The following is a 12,933-nucleotide window of genomic DNA, read 5'->3' on the forward strand; positions in this document are numbered from 1 at the left end:
TTTCATACTAAACCTACTTATATTTCAATAGATTGAGTTAAAGATGTTTTGAGTGAGATGTATGAAACATGTATTTAATCTAAATACTAGAAATAGAAAGTATTTGATGAAGAATAGAGACTTAAAACACTAAATTAGTAAGAGAGAATGTGATTTGTATGGTGAAATGTACTAATAAGATTAAGAAATGAATATGTAATCTACACATAAATGTAAGTGCCTAAATTGTATAGTAATCCAAAGTATGACAATTATGTGTGATTGAATGAAAGATAGTGCAAAGATCAATTATGTGTGATTGAATGAAAGATAGTGCAAAGAACCTTGGAAGAGAAAATATTTTCATTAAAACAATTTGGACAGCAGCAGTGACTTAACTTTGAAAATTCACCTAAAATTATAGAAATTTAATTAGAGATTGAATTAAATATTGAATTAAAGCTTATTGAGTCTAGTTTCATATGGAAGAAACGGTGAAAGAAACGTGATTTTATAATTTGAGATATATTAATTTTCGTGAAACAAGGTTGAAGTGGATTCGGGTTTCCCTGTTCTAACTATTTTCTCCCATAATAATCAAACGAGACATTAAATATATAAAATTATATGCATAAATGTATGAAATATTAACTTTTTTATTACATGTTGGTTGGTTGGATGAATATATTATATATTCAACTTAAAAAATCACAATAAGAAACCACAAATACATTGAATATTCAACACATCTGATAAATCGACTTTGTTTCAACTCAATCCAAATATTATTAATATTTTCTTGACAATATATATAATGTAATCCCTTTTAAGAGTTTTAATATTATAAAATCTCATTATATTCGTACAAAAAAGAAATATAAAGTTAAATAGAAAGCAAGATGGTTATGTGGGTTTTTTTTTTATGGTGGGGAGTAAGAAAATAATCTTCTATATTGAAGTACGTGTCTTGAAGGACTGCAGATAGCATGAGAAAAAAGATTTAGACAAGAAAAACTCAAGTGTAATAATGCCCTTTTAGTGGAGACTATACTAACTGGTGGAGCTGCTTTTAATGGATTGGTAAAACTCTTACTTTAACGAAATTGAAAAATAAAAATTTAATTTATCTAAAATTTCAAAATATAACAGTAAATCAAATAGCTAAATATACAAATAATGGTACAGTAAGACTATTATTATTAATGGACCAAAATTTTTTACGTGAAGATAGAAATGCTTATACAAAAAATTTACATTTTAATGTAATCGTTTATGACGATACTTTTCTTTAAAAAAAAAAAAAAAAGGCGCTAGTTTCTTGGGTGAGTCACGCAACACTGAGCATCAAGGGCGAAACCCTCAAGATGGTATGAAATCTAAGCAAATCAAACAGTATCTAATACTAGGGGTTAGGTTAGATTCTTTGCGTTTGTCATCAAATCCAACCATTAGTACTTGGTGGACAATTTTTTATCTTTTAAACAGCTACTTGTCATCATCGTTTTTAGAGCATCCAATTTAATTTAAAAGGTAGAATATATCATAGTATTTTATTGATTAAGTCTTAATTTAATTAATATTAATATTATTATCAGTGTAAGTGAACATGAATTAAAAAACTTTCACAATTGAATTAGATTTAAAAAAAAACTATGAACGTATTTTTATTTTGATTACTTGAGTTTAAAAAGAATTTTATCACTAATATTAACGAAATTTAATACTTTGACCACTCATCTAGTAAATAATTAATCGAAACTTTTTTATTGGCATAATAATAAATTTTGACCTCTAATGTTTACAGATTTTATCAATATGATCCTAATTTAAAAAAACTATCAAATTTAACCACCAATTTTACTAATTACATTAGTATAGCCTTGATTTTAAAAAATTAAAAACTTTACAAAGTAAAAAAATTAAAAGTTCTTTTTTCGATAAAAATGCACACAAAATTATAAATAAATGAATACCCATTTTTCTAACATCAAATTTATTTATTAAATACTATTTTATAAATAAAATATTTTAAAAAACTCACATTTAAACCAAATTCAAACTTTTATTCTTCAGATTTACCTTATAAATAATAATTTATTTAGTATACATATGGTCCTATTCCTTAGTCCTTGCTCAATTTACTGAGCATTGGGCACCACCTTCACGCATAACCATCAGCACCAATAACTCTTACAATGAATTCCTCAATTTCCAATATTCTTCGTTGTCATGACATTCAATTAAGAATTGGTTGCGAAGCTATTGTCATGGGCTTCCATCTACTAAGTCTCGAAGACTTTATCCTCACCCATATATCCCCAATTGTACCCACCCTTAGGTTCTAGTTTTTTACCCAACCTAAACATGGTGGTCGTTAATGTTAAAAAAAAAAAGTTGAATCTGCTTAAGTTTTCTTCATAATTTTTTCCTTAAATTATTTTATTTATAATATTATTTTTAATAAAATTATTATTTTAATTAAAAATCATGTTAGAGAAATTGAAAATGAGCATTCATTTGTTTATAAATATTTTATAATTTTATGTATTTTATCAATAAATAAAAGTTTTATTTTTAAAGTATTTTAATTTTGGATTTTAAGAATCAAGATTAAATTAACAATATATGTAAAGTTGAGGTTGAATTTATTGATTTTTTCAAATTAGGATCAAATTAATAGAACTTGTAAACATTGGAGGAAAATTTTGTTATTATGCCAATAAAAAATGTTTTCGTTAGTGATTTAACGGAAGAGCCACCAAAATATTAAAATTTGATAACATTAATGACTAAAATAGAAAAATTTAAATCTAAGTGATCAAAATATAAACACGTTAATAGTTAGGTGACTATTTTTATAATTTACTCAATCTATAAAGTAGATCATTAATTTTTGGGTAAACTACATCCTTAGTTACTCAACTCTTTATAAGTTTTATTTTGATCATTTAACTTTAAAAATTACAATTGAATTACTGAATTATTAGAGATTGTGTTTTTTTGTTACCTAGCCATTAAATGGCTAATAGAATGAAGTGACTGTTTTTTGAATTCGCATAACAACAAATTTGAATAGTTGGAAATGTGGAAAAGTATATTTTTTCAAGAGTAAGTTCAATGATTAATTTTTCGTATTCTGTAAATCTATTAAAAATAAATGCTGGAAGAATGTTAACAATAGTGCGATCTAGTTATTCAAATTGTCTTTTTTTTTTTTTTTTTCCTTTAATGAATAATTGATAGTTGAATTTTTATACCCATATTTTATTATTTAAAATGGCTTAGCATGATACTTGAATTAACAATTTTTTAGTTTAAAAATATTTCTTTTTACAGTATTTATGAGGTTGACCCTGTAGACGTAGGTTATGTTTGTTCTTTTGTTAGTTCTTACTTGTGCTAAAGCTTGTGACAATATAGTATAATTGGTAGCGGGGTTTGTCACATAATGTAATTAGTGGAGAGGATAATTTGATATAATATATCTTGTTTTGTTGTAAATTTTGATTTGTATAAAAATAGTATTGTTTATTTATATTAAGCATTAAGTGGAGGACGTAATGGGCATGTTTTTATGTACAAGGAAACTAGATTTAAAAGGGTTCCTATTTTCTTTTATGTGACAGCATGGATGAAAGAATTTAAGGATTCAACTTTGACTAAGATTTCCTATTATCTTAAAAGATAAACTGGTGATTGGATTTACTTCTAAGTATCCTTGTTGGACTTGCGATAAGATTATACAAAGCCTAACTGCAGTATAGCATAGCTAGGTGTGCCTTTTAAGGTATTATTTTGTTTTATATTTTACTATATTGTACAATATTTTGGCATTATTTGCTTTCTTTGGAGAGTTATACGTATTGTATCGTGAAGTTTTTGAGAAAATAATCGTAATAATTTAAAGTTCAATTTTGAGATTACAATGATCAATCGTTGTAAAGGTATGAATTCAAGCCAATAATTATATCGAATAAATTATTGAATAAAATCACTTTTTGAGAGAGACTTTGTACACATAAGATTGACGAATTTAAACTGCATTAATAGATACAGTAAGTTGGATATTTTTCCTAGCCTTGCTCTCATTTCATATTTTCGCATAACTATCTTGTCTCAACTCTTGTTCGGAAAAATGATAGAATAATAAAATGGAACAAACTGCAAACCGAAAATTTTTTTATGTATTGATGGTGCTACTGCTGCGTTGTTATTTATGTTGCAAATGAAGAAACATACTGAATGTTGTTGAAATAGACTTCTTCATTTTTTGCAAAAAGTAAAGGATTGCCAAAGGCTGAGAGGGAGGTTGTGGCATTCTTAGTTGAGTTGAAAGGAGCCTTTTGGACAAAAAGGGAGTATATGACCCTGCTGCTGCACTACTATTTTGATTTGGTCTATAATTTTTTTAAATTATGAAATTTCCCAAGGTGTTGCTTTCTGATGTTTTAATGTTTTGGGCAATGAATGAAAATATTAAGGATGACTCACTGTTTTACCAAAACAAATGTGTTTCATGGCCATTATCATAAAGAGAGCATTGAAAAGAATGAACTAAACAAAACTTCATGTCTCAAAGCAAAACTTGATGTATGCTGTTCTTATTTCTTCTCAGATCACTCCATTAACATTTGAGAGAAAGAACCGGTAGTTGGTCAGGGCAGGAGCTAGATAATCCCAAAAATCTATTATTGCCAAATCCGCAGAAAAGCAGATTAGCATGACAGAAACCGGGGGACTGCTAGTTGACAACATCTAAGACCAGCCTGCGAGATTTGAGAGCAGACCACCTCAACCGCCGATAATAAGCAGCTTGAAGCAATGCCAATGACAATAAAAATATCCATTTAAAACCCATCTGCATTAGATGACACAAATGTCAGATATAGGTTCATTAAGCAAAAGTTGGTCGATGAATAGTTTGTTATAATAATACACACCAGCTTCCTTTCTTCCATTTCGGGTTCGGCTGCCCATGACAAAAATGTAACCACATCTTTCCCCATCTATATGATGACAATACCAAAGCGTGAGCCATGTATGCCAAAAAAGGATGCAATACATTGAAGGGTTTTCAAACACAATGGCAATATGAAAGAAACAGAAAAGTTAAAACCAACCTGAGCTTCAGTTGCAGGCGTGCCATCTTCATACTCTAAAGCACCATCAATAAGCATTTTAGGCATGGCAATTGCTCCCCCGGGAAAGTACGGGTTATAGTGTAACCCCTCTCGAATCTATAGAGTTGGGGGCAATGACTAATTATTTTTTCAACCAATTCATTGGAGACCAGATATGTTTAGCCTAACAACGTCTAAATTAATGTCATACGCAGCATGCATACAGAAGTTATTCAACAGAAAGATTCATAGTCAAGTGACACCAATGCTTCATTTTGGAATTATGTCTATATCCAAAAGCAATAGCATTTCTCATTGAAGAGCAGCAGTTAACATGGACCAAATACAAAGAGATATAAAACTTCATCCCATCTTTAGAAGAAATATGATCGCCTAAATCACTTTTTACAAAAGATATAGAGATCTAATATACAATTTTTGTAATGCCGTGTTACGCAAGATAGTGTAAGACAAAATTTACCGTAACACCAGCAGGAGGATCATGGTAACCAGTTAAAAGGGCAAACACATAATTCTGACCATTATGACGAGCCTGAAAGAATAAAAAGTAAGACACCTCAGTGATGTATATCCATAATTTTCATGGTTATGTAAAAATCAAGGCAACAATTACTTTGGTAATGAGACTTAGATCTGGAGGATAAGCTCCTCCATTAGCAAACCTAGCTGCTGCTTCATTTGCATACGGCTGAGGAAACCGGTCACTGAGTTTACCGGGACGAGTAAACATCTCACCCTCGTCATTAGGTCCATCAACCACCTCAATCTCAGCTGCCATAGTCTTTGTCTCCTCCTCTGTGTATCCAACACCCACCAAATCACGGAATGATATTAGAGACATAGAGTGGCAGGATGCACACACTTGTTGGTAAACCTGGTGTCCACGACGAATCCTGATCATTCAAAATCAATCTAACATCACGAACACTGTGTACTATAAACTTAAAATATTTTATCAATGCTTAACCTAATATCAGAATTATGCCGAAAGATTTTAATTTGACTCCTAGGGAAGAGAAGCAGCCTATTCTTGCAATCGGACACTGAAACTGATATACGAGGTTCCCCTTGTGCAAAGAATGGGAAGTCATAGAAGCTAAAGAGGAAGAAACCATCACTAATTCGAAGACTTGATGGTCTCAAACTTAAGTGATAGGCTGATAACCTGCTTTCAAGTTTCAACTGTATATTGTGGATCATTAAGATTCATATTTGAAGAACCTTTTTGAAAGTTTATTCGGTTAAATAAGGAGAGGCGTAAAACTCACGAAGCATGGTCATATGAGCTGAGGATGCCACTGTGAGGCCAAGGATAATTCGGAGCTTCTAACCCATGTTCTGACTCATCAGCTGACGCTATTGTTGCAAAACCTAGAAAACCAGAAATACCAGCTCCAAGAAGTGCAACTGTCCTCATACCAGCATATCTTGCATCCTCATTAAATTTTCTTGATGTAAACCATGAAAAGGTCGGAACCTGTAAAAAAAACATGCGAAAATATATGTTACTCAGACTCAGCTATGAGTCTCAGGAACAGGCATGATTATTTTTTTCCCGAGTTGTTTCTAAATATTTGGAAAGTTCTTGGAGGATCATAGCCTCGTACTCATGTCCAAAAATGTGTTGAACAGGGGTGTTAAAAACATAGGTGAAATTATATCTTCCATTTAGTTGCAAACCATAAAGTACACACAATTGAATCATACATAATCAGACAAAAAGAATCCTCATATAAACTTATTATTATTATTCAGAGGTAAATACGTGTAGTTCAATTACAGTGTCTTCATATGTTCATTCCACGTGTAAGTATAGTACAATATCCTATGTTACTCAGTTCGAGTGTCGGATACGAATATGGTCTGCCACGTGCAAGGTCAGGACGTGCTACGGATTTGTTTCATCTATTTAAAGGTTCCTTGGAGGTCATATCTACGTGTCAGACTCCAGAGTTGGGCTCGGGTAAGAAAAATAAAGAATCGGAGTTATATAGATAATGTGAACATCAGGAAAGGGCGAAAGGTCTTACAGTAGATTGAGACTGAAGTTTCCTCGTTAAAACCTGGTGGATCAATCGCCCAGCCATTTTAGCTGATATTCCTGTGAAATTGGCTAAATATCAATAAGGAAAACAATCTAAATAAAACTAACATTAAAAAAGCAGAATAAATTAAACAGAGAATTCATATGAAATATATTGAAGAACTCCTAAAAGGCTCCCTTTTCAGTCAAATATTCATTAATTCTCCAAAAATTGAGGATTTTTAAAGCCTTCAAACAAGTGGGTTTGGGTAAATTCATAAGATAAATGACCATACACGCAGAAAAATGTCATATGTTTGAATTTTAGCATAGAAAAATGAAAAACACAAATTAAAAGAATAGCAGAAAGAACCCAAAATGGTTCAGCTTAAGTACAAAAAGGAACACTTGAGAAACCCTAAAAAGGTGAGGATCTAATGGCAGATCCATCCACTGTGAATAAAATAAATAAGAAAATATAAACCCAAAGATGAAAAGAAGAGAAGAGAGCGAACTGACTTGATCAGAGGAATCCCAAATCAACTAAAACGAAAAAATGGAAAATAAAACAAAAAAAAAAAAGGAGGCCAAAATGAAAAGTAGTTAAAGGAGAATCAGACTTTGGTCGAGTCTTCACCGATCTTCCGAAAATTTAGACAAAATATTTTTTGGTTTGATTAAAATATTTGAATTTCGCTCGCTAATACTTTTTTTAAGGTTAAATTTTAAGTTTAGTTGCTTATGTTTGTTTAAAATTATATTTTGGTCATTAAATTTTTTAAAATTACCCTTTGCTCGCTAACAATTTGTTAGGTTGTGGACACTAAGTCCTTAATTTTATTAACGATGTACAATTAATCCTTATACCTTTTTTTTTTCCTTTCGAGCAAATTCCTTTGTATTTTCCACTAACTAAGCTGCTGATTGAGTTGCAAAAAACAGTAGATTGTCGGAATGACACAATTTGGTACTCAAACTTGACAATTTTTCTTAAGTTGGTACTTAATCATTTTTAGGTCTAATTTGGTACCTAAACTTGACTCTTTTTTCTAATTTGGTACTTAATCTTTTTTTTATTCGGTTTGGTACTTGAACTTGTCAAATTTTTTACAAATTACTCCAATATACTAACAATGTTATTTTTTTATGAGGTAGCAAAATAATCAATGTATAACACATGTGATAAATGATATGATATATTTTTGTATGTTATATGTTCAATTACTTTTAGCTCTATTTGTTTAATTAATTATTTTATTAATTGAAAATAAAGAATTTCTTTTAATTTGGTTTTTAAAACTATTTTTTTCTTATTTAGTATTAATTTGTTAAGCGTAGCTCAATAACTATTTTTTAACATGAATTTCCTCTAATACTGACAATATTTTTGTAGCATAAAATTGTATAACATTTAATAAATTTAGGTAGCAAATTGAACTTAAGAAAAAGCTTAGCTACCAAATTAGGAAAAAAATGCCAAGTTTAGGTACCAAATTAAGAAAAAAGTGTCAAGTTCAGGTACCAAATGTTATATTAAGCCAAAGAAAAAAGAAAAGCTTTTTCAATTTATATGAAACCAAAAATATCTAGGCTTAATATAACATTGGTTATTTTTGGAGTAATTTGTAAAACGTTTGAAAAGTTCAAATACCAAATCGAACAAAAAAAAATTGATACCAAATTAGGAAAAAGAGTCAAATTGAGGTACCAAATTGGACCCCGAAAAAGATTAAGTACCAACTTAAGAAAAAATGTCAAGTTTGAGTACCCAATTAAGAAAAAGTGTCAAGTTTAAGTACCAAATTGGACCCAAAAAAAATTAGATGCCATATTAGAAAAAGTGTCAAGTTAAGGCACCAAATATTATATTAAACTTTTTTTTTTGCGAGACAACCTAAAAAAGACGAGAAATAGGGCGTTACATGAAATCAATTGAATATATTTATGTGCAAAAGCTAAAGTCTTCCATTACAATGTTCAAAAATCTCACTTATTATGACCAAAATCCAGAGTACAGTTGAAATGCAATTTAAAAAAAAAAAATTTGTCACCTCTTTTAACAATTTCCAGCAAATGGATCAGCACTCATACGTTAAACCTTTGAGGAACACTGTCATAGTCATCAAAATCGAACTTCTGTCGCTCTCGGCTACCCTGAGTAATTTGCAGTATCATGTCGTGTCTTTACTAATTGAATGGTGATAGCAGAAATTGTTTTGATGAACAAAAATGGCAACCTCACCTTAGATAGATACAATGGATCACATGACATGAGTTCGTCCATAAGTGTAATCTTCTTCGACGGGATCATCAACCTGTAACACAACACAAAAAATACTAAAACAAAACACCTTTGTTAATGCTTTTATTCATGACCATCAAACATTATATAGACCTTAAATGTCATATTCCTTTACTCATGTCCGGATATTGTCACAATTAATAGCATTCATATATGCCAAACTCGAATCATACCTTTGGATCGATGAGTCAATTCGCTCGATCATTTCAATGGTTTTATATTGTTCAGGATCCTCTAGGAATCTGACCATCCCATCCTTCTGGTTGATAGCTGCATATATCTCACCATCTTGAATCTATAATTTGATATCAACACTCGGCAACATGTTAAACACGAAACCGCAGTCTTAAATTAACTGAAACAGGAATTACCATTTGAAGAACATGCATTTCCGCCTCCCGAACGCTACTCAGTTGCACCGTGTTGGCAATGTCCTGAAGGGAGAGAGTTAAGTATGTCTGGGTTAATCTCTTGATATTTTGCTTATACAACGATGATACTACCTGCTTCACCAACCCTAGATTGTTGTCCTGATAAAAAGTACAAAGCCTCTATCAGATGGTCAGAAAATGTAACTAGAACTTTAGATGTGTTCGCTGGACACATCAGCATCCATCACTCACACTCGAGAGTGAGCACTCACATGTTCTCTCTCCTTGTTTGACTGTACATATGTCTCTAAGTCCCCAAATTTTCCATTGCTATAACTATTTTCCATATCAAAATATAGCTGCTCAAGGAACAAACAAGTAAGAATTCAGACAATTAAGTATTGAACTTCATTTTTTATTATTATGTAGGTATAAGACTATGATTTTATTTTATCTTCTTCGAATTCGGTATGAGTAGTAGTCTTAGAATTTATTCGGACCTGACATAAGCTCCTCAAATTTCTCTGAGCAGCCGAAGAAGAATACTTGGGGAGGCTGGTAGAAAACTGTAACCGAAAGAACCAAAAACCATACAACAAATCACCATTCAGAGACGAAGAAGAACTTGCAAGTCCGAATTTTTGTAAAAAATGATGAAATTATTCTCTTACAAACCACGAGATCCACACATTTAATGTCAATTGCAGAACATACCTGTCCATGGAGAATAAGAGAGACCAATATGTACTTTTTGTAAGCTTCAACGGCTATAGCATTAACGGCAAACATAGGAGCGGTCACAACCTAGACAATTACCCAACAATAGACTAATTCAAAGTCCCTTTTTTCGTAATTTTCGTATTTGACCAATAATTAAAAACAGAGCACTAGTGAAACAACATACATTGTGTAAAAGCTCCAATGCTTTCTGAAAATGCTTTTGTCCATTGCATATCATGCCTCTGTAAAGTTATAGATTGTAAGATTAAATGCACAATTGGATATGCAAATTGAATAGATTGAGAAGCAACCAACCCATAATAGCAATACAGGAAAAGGTCATTTGGCTGATCAACCTCGAAGATTTCTTCTTCCAGAATGGAATGACCGGTCTTATAGGACTTTGCAAGCAAACAAAGCAAAAGAAATTCGGGGTGTAAAGCAGTCAAATGTTCGGTCGATGACCGAAACTTCCGAATAGCCGTCAGCATCAGAGCAACCCCAGGCAAGGGCTCTCCGAGTAACACAAGTTGGTTCTTGAACCTCTTACAAACAAATATAACCGGCAGTCATGTTGAGATCAACATCAACAATACCAACATGAAACAAGCAGAGAATTTCGTAATCTTAATATATAATTTGATTCAAAGTAAGAGTTATACACTTATGAGAAGCCAATCGAATTTGCTCGGAAACACATGAACTGAGAAACCTAGCAATGATTAGCACATATGAACTAGCTTGCTCTTTTGTAATTGGGCCAGCAGTACATGCTTCACTGTTCAACCATTAATCAAACTCATACCAATTATTTTTCATCCTAAACATAAAAAATATATATAAAAAAATAGATTTTATATTTCTTTATTTCTCAGCAACCAAACATCAAATTCTAAAAAAGACCAAGAGACAACAAAAAACAAAATTTTACATAGAAAATAACTCACAGGAAATAGAAGTAACCGAGAGAGTGCTTGGAAGGGTCAAGTTGGTCGAGAAAAGGCAACAACCGAGCCGACTCGGAATGGAGGGAACCAACAAATTTTGCAGCATTAAAACATCAGAGGCAGTGCTTGATAGTCCCTGGATTTGTGTCACTAAACCTTCCACTGAGTTCATACCTCCTCTCGTAGCTGAGTTTTCTGATCGATTCAACTCGGATACACAGAACAAAACTAGTCAAAAGATTGGTTTTCGTCTTCCGGTTAAATGTATACAATACCCCATAAATCTCTCTGATGCATCCTATTTCTTAGCTTTGCAGTTTAAATAGTTTTTATTTATTTATATGAAAAGAAGAATAAATTTTATTTTTACAGTATTCGTATTTGATGGTTTTCCACATCTATAGTATTAAAGTTGTTGATGGTAATAAAAGAAAGGTTTTATTATCTCAATTCCTGTAAAAAATTACGAAAATATTTTTCTAATTAAAATAAATTATATATTCAAGGTATTTTACTCTTTTATTTTAAAAATAAAATTTCAGTAAAATTTCATGTGGTTTGATTTAAACTCAGACTATTTATTTCAATAAAACATCAATTTTATCACTAAATAAAAATTTATTCAATAAAATATTTACATTTGAATTGTATTATGCATGGTTTATTACCTCGATTAATTATATATATTAATAATGCTGTTGATTGAGTTGATGTCATAAGTAAACTCCACACTAACTTAAGATTGATGCAAAACCACAATAAACAGTTGTAGTGCATTTTGTATTCTTATTATGATGTATTTACATGTTTAAATTTTATTTTACTTACAATTTAATCTTTTTTTTTCATTTTAATATCATACATATTTCATATCTTATTATTAATTAGTTTCAAATGGTACATTTAATTATTTATTGTATGCTATTTTTAAACTAGCATTTATGTTCTAATTACATAGTTTCTACATGCATACGCATTTTTAGTGGTGTCGGAAAATACAGTTTTGAGACCTCGTTTCCATAAGCCAAGTCTGTAAATATTTAATAGAGATATTTATGGAGCAATAGCATTAATGAATTGAAAATTTGTTAAGCCATTTAGCCAAAATTGTGGATAATTAGGGTCTAGGGACTAAATTATAAAATCCAATCATTATAAATTTTTAATTAGTAAATGGCTTGGGAACTTAAATTACAATTAACTAAATGTTTAAAACATAAATTATACCATGTTAAATTATATGTTAGTGGATGTCATGCTTAATTAGTTATTAACTTAGATTAATTAAGAATTATTTAGTAAAAACATGATTAATTAAATTAATTTACAAACTAATCCTAGTATATATATGTATGTGCGGTGGAAAGAAGAATTTCTTCTTCTCCACTGATTTTAAAGAAAAAAAGAAAGAAGAGAAAAATTCATAGCAAAGGTTTTGAGGTTTTTGGCT

The 12,933-nt window shown here is 30.7% G+C and overlaps 1 protein-coding gene and 1 pseudogene across 2 annotated transcripts; both read right to left on the reverse strand.

Annotated features, from left to right (window-relative positions):
• Positions 1-4,472: 4,472 nt before the first annotated feature.
• Positions 4,473-7,837, reverse strand: LOC108488420 (cytochrome c1-2, heme protein, mitochondrial-like). Of its 2 annotated transcripts, none has more exons than XM_017792701.2 (8): positions 7,764-7,837; positions 7,151-7,221; positions 6,389-6,597; positions 5,734-6,013; positions 5,581-5,652; positions 5,100-5,216; positions 4,920-4,985; positions 4,473-4,837 (listed from the first exon to the last, which is right to left on the reverse strand). In XM_017792701.2, the coding sequence occupies exons 2-8, from the start codon at positions 7,205-7,207 to the stop codon at positions 4,721-4,723; spliced, it is 918 nt and encodes a 305-aa protein (XP_017648190.1). In that variant the 5' UTR covers positions 7,208-7,221; positions 7,764-7,837; the 3' UTR covers positions 4,473-4,720. The 2 variants fall into 2 exon arrangements, with proteins under 2 accessions (XP_017648190.1, XP_017648189.1); XM_017792700.2 differs by having other exon boundaries at positions 7,663-7,817.
• A 1,224-nt stretch (positions 7,838-9,061) lies between these two features.
• Positions 9,062-11,860, reverse strand: LOC108488789 (COP9 signalosome complex subunit 3-like; annotated as a pseudogene).
• Between the last annotated feature and the right edge of the window lie 1,073 nt (positions 11,861-12,933).

This window comes from Gossypium arboreum, chromosome 10 (assembly GCF_025698485.1).
Source record: "Gossypium arboreum isolate Shixiya-1 chromosome 10, ASM2569848v2, whole genome shotgun sequence".
NCBI classification, from domain to species: domain Eukaryota; kingdom Viridiplantae; phylum Streptophyta; class Magnoliopsida; order Malvales; family Malvaceae; genus Gossypium; species Gossypium arboreum.